Source organism: Mus caroli, chromosome 19 (assembly GCF_900094665.2).
Source record: "Mus caroli chromosome 19, CAROLI_EIJ_v1.1, whole genome shotgun sequence".
NCBI classification, from domain to species: domain Eukaryota; kingdom Metazoa; phylum Chordata; class Mammalia; order Rodentia; family Muridae; genus Mus; species Mus caroli.
In genome coordinates this window covers 956,488-964,682 of record NC_034588.1, presented here as the reverse complement: position 1 = coordinate 964,682, position 8,195 = coordinate 956,488, and the positions used below count along the sequence as shown (strand labels likewise).

Below are 8,195 nucleotides of genomic sequence, written 5' to 3'. Positions count from 1 at the left end.
AAAAAAAAAAACCCCAAAAAACAAAACAAAACAAAACAAAAAAATCTTTCTGCCTCAGCATCCTGAGTAGCTGGGATCAAAGGCTTGTCCCTTCAGGCCCTGCCCCCCATCTTTATCTAGGGTGTTGTAGGGGAGCACCAAGGAGAAAGAGGGAGGTTGATCCACAGACGAGAATGGAGCGTTTGATTATTCCAGAAGCCAGGAGTTGATACTGAGAGAAGGGCCAGAATCAGGTGGGAAACATGCTTTTCTAAAGAGATTTTTAGGTGAGGTTCAACATGAAAATCAGGGCTAGGATCTTGTAGGAATAGAAGAGGCAGTGAGCTGGCTTAGTCTTACATCTCAGATGAATGTAGACTGGGACTTGGTTGAGTGAGTGTGGTTGAGATTTAAGTCCAGGAGGAGGATGTGGTCAGGTCTGGGCAGGCAGAATGTTAGCTGGGACCGAGATCTGGGAGTTTGCTGCTTTACCCATCAGATAGAATGGTGTCTGGCATGTCACAAAAAGCAGGGCTAGTTTGGGTTTTAAGCTTGGATAGGTATGAGATCAAGTGGTTTCTTTCCTCTAGTTTACATTTTATACTTCCAGATTTTTCTATAATGACATGTTTCTTAGAAACAAGTGGATAGGCTTAAGGATTTGGCTGTATTCAGACTCAGGATAGGGTTTGGAGTTAAGGAGGCATGGAGACTAGATTAGGGTTAGAGTCTGTTGTAATGCTAAGTCTTTGGGGCTTCAGGGCTGTTTGTCACATTTAGAATACAGGAGGCAGCTGAGGGCTTTTGCTATGGCCCACATACTCAGTACAGGTGCTTGACTGGCCGGCTTTCCAGGTGAACCATGGCAGTGTGTGTGTGTGCGTGCAAGTTCACATGTGTTTTCAGACAGCAGGGTCAGACATTTAACTGCTTCCTGGACAAACAGGCTCCATCCCATCTGCAGCCTGTGTTCCTCCCTTGGTTGTCTCCCTAGTTCTTACCTGCCTCTGTTTTTACTTTCTATCTTTCTTACTTTCTATTGTATCTCCAAATATGTCCAAGTCCTCCTCCTCTGTTCCCAGCCCTGAGCTCTGGATAAGCCCCATGTCGGACCCTGGGGCACCATGTAGGCTTAGTTCAGGAGCCATGATGAGTTGAGCAGTGCCTCTTCCTCTTCCAGCCTCAAGACAGCTTTTAGGATGGAGTATGGCTTTGCTGGAAATTAGTGGCATTGCCAAAGCAGAAACCGGAGGCTTGGCTGGCCTTTTTATTTGACCCTGCCGGAGGCAGCCCTGTCATCCAGAATCCTGGACTAGGCTCTGTCTGTCCCATAGCAGGAGATATAGTCAGGGGCCTAGCATGAAACTGACTTCTCCCTCCCTTTCTGGGCCCTGTGGGACATCTCTGGGGAGAATAGCTCCTTACACTGGGACAACAGGGGAGAAAAAGCCTTTGGATAAACAAAAGCTAAGTCATCTGGGCAGAAAAACGGCTCATGAAATTAACCAGACGAGTCCGGTGTTTCCAGGAATATTTCAGTTCTGAGGTAACTATGTCACTGCAAGCTGGGGGTGGGGGGGTGGGGGGACACAGGAGAACAGAAGGGGAGCCTACTGGCCAGTCGTAAAGAGAAGCAGAAAGAAGCATGGGAGTCAGTCGTAGGAATCAAAGTGGAGACCAGTAGAGGTGAAAGGGGAGTTGAAGTATAGTCCTATGACAGCTCTGGTCTTGGACAATATGTGCCCATATCTCAGGCTGCCAAGCTGGAAGGCCTGGACAGAGAACACCTGACCTCAATATGAGCACTGAGCCGGGGACTCCCCATGCCCAGGGGTAGGTTTGGTAGACCCCAGCTCCATTTTTCTCTCTAGCTCATGATGTATGCAGGTGGACCCCACCATAAGGCTGCATCCAGGGCCTCCTCCCCCAGCCCCTCTGGCTCCTGCCCACTGATTGTTTACATCCCCTCTCCTTGTGTTTATAAATCCGGCTGAGCACGTGAGGAGCTAATGAGTGCGGCTCACGTTTCCTGCTGCAGCACCCTACACTCCCTATCCTGGCCCCTGCCAGGGCCAGCCCCTAATTCTATCCAGATCCCTGGGCCCTGGGAAACCAGGCCCCCCTCATGAACACACACACACTGTCTTAGCCCTGACGAGTCCAAAGGCCACCCCCACATGCTACATAGGCAGGCTTTCAGCAGTCTCCCCTCAGCTCCTGGCCCATCCCACAGGCTGACCACCCTCAGTGAGGGTGGGGGGCTCAGCAGTGCAGATGTCCAGGGTAGATGGGGTAGACTGCATCTGGGTCCAGGGGCTAACAGCTGTAAATCCTAGATGTTGGGTCCAGAAGTTCTACAGTCTAGGCTAAATATGGAGCCAGAAGGAAAGGTCGTACCTTCAGTCCATATCAGAAGTAGCATCTGGGTGACTTTGGAGTGCACTGAGGGGAACTGAAGGGAGTAGTCTAAAAGTGGTGTGAGATCCATGGAGGCCCACGGAAACCTAGTCTTTCCAGCCTCACTTCTGCAGTCTCAGGTCCCCTTCCCCATGGCTGGTGAGGAATGAAGGTAGGCCTGGAAGCCAGGAGACGGAGCTCTACCACGAACCCATCTGGTAGCAATGGCTCCCATAAGAGACTGCACTGTGCTAAGGTTCCTCCCAGATGAATCCTATGGGGCTCCATCTTGGTGTCCTTTCAAACAGTCCCGTTTCCCCCCTTCTCTTCCTTTCTAGTCCAAAGATGGACGGACCAGTGTCAGGGGAAAGAAGCAGCAGGCAAGGCAAGTCTTTCCTTGTGAAGTGAGTCCAGGAGCTCCGCTTAGGCTGAGGGACAAGCTGCTCCACTATGCCACAAGAGGGCCCTGGGTTCTCAGGGAGATGAGAGGAAAGCAGCCCTCTGAGGCTGCCGGAAAAGAAACGAAGGAAATAGCCCAGAGCGAGTGTTCGGGTGAACTGGAAAGGCTGTTGTGGTCAAGGATGTACAGGAGGGCATGGGAAGGGCTGCAGAGAGTGCAGGAGCCAGGGTGTGAACAGGCAGGTGGGATTATGGGGAGGAATGTGAAGTGTCAGGAATCAGTAGCTAGTGTGTAGGGCTGGCTTGCAGAAGTGTGAAGTGGACACTTGGGTGTGCAGCTGGGAGCCCATTACTCCAGTCAGCAGACACTTCTGGGGTTGCCCAGGGACACCAGCTTCCATTTCTAGTTGTTCTTCCTCTTCCTTGAAGTGTGGCTACCGGACACTAGAGCTATAAGGGTGCACCCTGACTGTTAGAGAAGTTAGAACTTTCAGCTGGTGGTGAGGGGGGCGAACTGGATGGCGGTGTGTACTGACTGGACTGAGACAGATGCCTGTCAGGGACAATGAAAGCCAGAGATTTCCCTGCTCAGATTCAGAGAGACAGACAGAAAGAGAGAGAGAGAAAGGAGAAAGAGAGAAAGAAGAAGGAGGAGGAGGAGGAGGAGGAGGAGGAGGAGGAGAAGGAGAAGAAGAAGAAGAAGAAGAAGAAGAAGAAGAAGAAGAAAGAAGAAGAAGAAGAAGAAGAAGAAGAAGAAGAAGAAGAAGAAGAAGAAGAAGAAGAAAGAAGAAAGAAGGAGAGAGAGAGAGAGAGAGAGGGGGGTGTGCTCATGATGTTCCCCACCTCTAGTCTCTCTCTAAGATTCAGTGTGCCGCTGCCATATACATCCATCCTCCTGTCTGCCTTCCTTCTTTCTTTTGGCAGGTTCTTCCTGCTCCTAGGCTCTGGTGAACACGGAGATTGGGGGTCTCCTAGAGGAAAGCCTTCTGCACCCCAGTGTAATAGAAAGGTAGGTGAGAACATGGGTGTGGGGACTTTGAAGAAGCTACGCGGACTTTGCTTGAGGGGATCAGCCCCGAGAACTGGGGCGGTGAGAGTTGGCAGTTCGCTGGCCCTATCTTCTCGACCGTGACCTCTCGATCTCGGACCCCTCCCGGCGGCGATGGCGCCTTCCCCTTGTGTGGCCCCGGCGCCCCCGGCCCCGCCCCCCCCCCCGTTCGCTCCCTTCCCGGCGGCGGCGGGGGCGGAGGCGGGGTCCGGGCGCCGGGCTTCGGGGCTCGGCTGAGCCGCTGCCCGCTCCGGCGCGTCCACTCCCTGCCTGGCCCGCCCTCCTGCCACGGGCAGCCTAGCCAGGCAGCCGCTCGAGGGGCTGCCGGCAGTCTCGGCGCTCCCGGGCCGCTGACGGACTTTTTCCTGCTGGGTCCGGCCAGGCTGCGTCTCCCCCACAACTCCCTCCTGCAGTAATCACTCCCAGGCCACCGCGGGCTCGGGGCCCCGGCCACCCCGCCGCGCCTACCTGCCTCTGGCTCCCAGGCGGTGGGCAGCATGGAGGGCTCCGGCCACGCCGCGCGCAGCGTAGTAACCGGAGTCCCGTGGCCCGGCCCGGCCCGGCCCGGCTCAGCTAGGTTTGCTCTGCCCTCCGCCCTCCTCTCGCGCGCCCTCCTGCCCTCCCCGCGAGCCGAGGAAGGAGTTCAGCGCGGCCCGAGGTGTCGGCCTCCCCCTCGCTTCCCGCTGCTCGGCCGCGGGCTCCCCCTCTGCCTCTCTCCCTCCCTCTTCCTCTCCTGGCCCCCTCCTCCCTTGCGCCGCGGCCCCCCTCCCGCACCCTCGCTGCCCGCCTCGGACTCGCTCGCCCCGATTCTGGCGCGGGGCTCTGTGTCCGCGGGTTCCCTGGGACCCCGCCTCGCCGCGGCTCCAGGTGGCCGCCCGTCCAGGTCTGAGGGTTGTCCAGGCTCCCCGCCGCGTTCTCAGCCACCTCCTGGCTCCGCCGAGCGGACTCCAGGAATGCCGCGTCCCCACCCGGCCCCTCTCGAGGGCGCCCGGCCGTACCTCCCCAGCCCGAGCTCTGCTCCCCGGCCCGGCCCTGGCTTGGGGCTCCGAGGGTGGGGAGGAGGACGGGAACCGGATCTCACTGGTGCTGGGCGGGGGCGGAGGCCTCGGCCTCGGACGCCTGGCTCCTACCTGCTCGGAGGTCCATGGGGCTGGGGGCCGGGCCGGCCGGGCGCGGCTCCTCTCCCAGAGGCTGGCGGAGTGGGAGGGCGAGCCGCGGCTCCGGCGAAGCTTTAATAATCCCATCCGCCAGGCCCACTCGCAGGTTTTTTTCTCTCGGTTTCGCATTTTTTTTTCGGTGTGGGACATTCTGCAAACTTTTTTTTTTTCTGACGTGTAAAGCTGTAACCACAAATTGTAGCAGCCCTCCCCGGGTGGGGGGAAGAGGGGGGAGGAGGGAAGGGAGGGCTTCTGGGGCTCCTCTCCCTCCCACAACACTGAGGGGGGGTGGTGAGGTGAGGCAAGGCTGCGACGGTACCACCCTAGGCCTCCTGGGGGAGGGGGCAGGGAGGGCATCGTCCCTCGGCAAACTCCTGAGAGCTTGGAAAGGGAGCTGGCCTTGGTGTGGGCTTCTTCCTTGGTGTCGGCCAGGGCATGCTGGCCCCCTTCCCTCTGCTCATTGCCGAGTTGAGGGTCCCTGTACCCACTCTACCTCTGCCTCTTCATTTCTAACCTTCCCTCCCCCTCCCACTTGAGTAAATGCAATGACACATTCTCTCAAATGCCAGCAAGCTGGCCTCCAAGCAAGTGATGGTGTTTTTCCTGCTGCCCTTTGTCTGGGCTGACCGCCCCCCTTGCCTATTGTCCCGCCACTTGTCCCACTTCCAAAAGCTAGAGCTAAGTGTGGCGCCAGGGGCTGGGGCAGGTGACTAACCAGCTCACAATGCCCCCTGAGGAGGGGAGAGGGCACCAGGGCCCAACTTCTCAGTCAAGTTCACAAGGGTTTTCATTCTTCCCGGTGACCAGGGAGAGTGCACATGGGTGGGGGATTTGTAATTCATTAATCAGCACAAGGCACCGGACCAGTTTCAACACCAGAGGCTTCACGGGTGACTCAGCGGGAACTCGAAGATTCAAGGCCATGGATAGACCCAGCATCGCGTTTGTGAAACGCTTCCCCATCGAGACATTTGGCATCCTCTTCCCTTTGGGGGTTTGGGTTGTTGGTTTTTCCGGTGGTGAGGTAGGGGTGGTTTGGCTAAGAGCACTCTCCCTCCTTCCCCTCAGGCTTGGGTTGGGACTTTCTGAGTGGGAGACCTAGGGGACCCATAAGCCTAGACCCTCCCAGGAGGGTCTCCTTTCCTCCTCCTTCCTCCCTCTCCAGAGGGCTGCCAGGGAGAGCGAGGGAGCATGAGAGCTAGTGCAGAGGAAACAGCTGTCATCTGGGGCTTGGAGGCAGCCCCATTCTGTGATTTTTCTTGGGGGACAGTCATTTGGTCCCCAAGTCTTGGGTGCTTGTAGAAGCATACCACCAATTAAGTCATCTGATAAGTTGCTGTGTTGTTTATCTGTAGTCTCACCAGGAGTAGATACCGATGGCAGCCAGACATGGAAGGTGATGCCTGTCTCTGGAATGGCATGAGATATTCACCCCCCCCCACTTCTGCTGGTACCCCTGGGAAAGGAGGGCACTCTGCCAGTCCAGCACAGCCCCTCCAGCCTGTGGGTCAGTGTGGGCATCAGTCATGGCCAGTGCTAGTTTCCCAGGGCGGCACTTCCCTGTTCTGCACTGGAGAACTGGGGTGGGGGGGTGGGGGGGGTGGGGAAGAAGTTTGTTTTCAATTACCTCACTGGAGTGGGACAGACTTTGTTGTTGGGTTGTTTCTTTCTATTTTTTTCCCTCTCTCCCTTCCTTTCTTTCTCCCTCATCCCCCCCCCTTTTTTTTCTGAACAAGAAGAAAAAGCTGAGAATGGAGAGCTGGTCTGGGTGGGGGCAGGGAAGTCTAGAGCATCAGTAGCTGCTCTGATGAAAAGTGCCTTGGAGGGGCCCTGTGAAAAGTGCTTAGACCTCCCTCCCCCACCTCCCCACCCCCCACCAGCCAGGGCTCTGGAGTTTCAATGGCATTCTTGGCTAGTGAGCCTAACCATCTCTTGGTGCGCTTGCCAAGGTCAAGAAGGCAGATGCCCACAAGTAACTGACCCAGAGTGGACCAGGAGGTCCTCCTAGCATCTACCACCCCTTCTGAAGGGAGCAAGGAAGGGAGGGGAGCAGCTTGGAAGCCCGGCTTGGGCTGTGCAGCTCCACAGCTCACCCCTGGTGGAAAGGAAGGCTTTGCAGACAATGTGGTTTGGATTTGGCTGAGCCCCTCAGCACCTTATAAAGCACCTTGCTGAGTCAGGGGGACCGCCTCGATGAAGAGAGAAGGAAGGAGGGCTGAGGGGGAGAGAAAAGAAAGGAGAAGGGACCTGGGAAAAGAGAGAGGAGACACAGGGAGACAATAGAATGAGGAGAGAGTAGCAACAGAAGGGAAAAAAAGACAGCGATGAGGAAGAATGGCCTCTCAATGAGGCTGGAGAGGGGAGTACTGACCTGCTCCACCCAGCTGTGTCTCAGAGGCATAGGCCTGCAGAAACTGGGCAGCTGTTCCCAGTAGATTCAGCCCAGGTTGGGAGCAGACAAACAGCTTTACACGGGGCTCCTGGGGTACCCTGCTTGCCTTCTGATTCTTAATGTAGTGACCCCATATTCTAAGAAAGTCAAATTCTCCCTTAGCCCCATGTCTGGACTTGCCTCTCTGCCCTCTCCCCTCACCCAGTGAGGGCCACCCCCCAGCTCTACAGTGCCAAAGGGAAAATCAGCTCCATCTCCAAGCTGCCGGTGCCCCTCTGCCATGTCTGGGCAAAGGCACCAAGCAAGAAGCTGCCAGGTAGGGTGGGGTGGGGGCCAGAGTAAAGACTTCACCTCCTGCCAAATCCCCAATAGGGGTGGGCTGCTGGAATTTGGGGGAGAAGGAAGAAAGGAAAGTGAATCAGGAGAGCCCCCCAGGGTTTCTGTGGAGCAGGGTGGGGCAGGACAGGTGCTGTCTTCTGGTTTCCAGCTAAAGAGCTAATGAAGTGCCTGTGCTCCCTTCCTTACCCGTGCTGGCTCTCAGAACCTAGGCAGGGCCCTTCCAACTCCAACAAGCTGGCAGTGGGGGTAGGGGAGAGGCTGCAGGAGAAACTAGATATGTGCCCCCAGCTCCAGAAAGCATCCTCACAAAGAGAGATCGCCTTTGTCCTGTGAGATCCTGTTAGGCTGCTTTCACAGCTTCTGTTGGGATACCCTGTCTCGTAACAAACAAGAGGAAATCCCAATATTGCCTTCAAGAATTTGGGTTTGGGGATTTTTTTTTTTTAAAGACAGTGTTTCTCTGTATAGCCCTGGCTGTCCTGGA

The 8,195-nt window shown here is 56.2% G+C and overlaps 1 protein-coding gene across 2 annotated transcripts in view; it reads right to left on the bottom strand.

Moving 5' to 3' along the window:
- Positions 1–5,211, bottom strand: part of Clcf1 (cardiotrophin like cytokine factor 1) — a 10,127-nt gene extending 4,916 nt beyond the window's left edge. Inside the window, exon 1 of one of the 2 annotated variants that reach the window (XM_021151629.1) lies at positions 4,954–5,211. In XM_021151629.1, the coding sequence (XP_021007288.1) occupies positions 4,954–4,969 (16 nt within the window). In that variant the 5' untranslated portion in view covers positions 4,970–5,211. Of the gene's footprint in view, positions 1–4,821 lie in introns of both variants that reach the window. The other variant, XM_021151631.2, reaches the window with a different exon arrangement.
- Between the last annotated feature and the right edge of the window lie 2,984 nt (positions 5,212–8,195).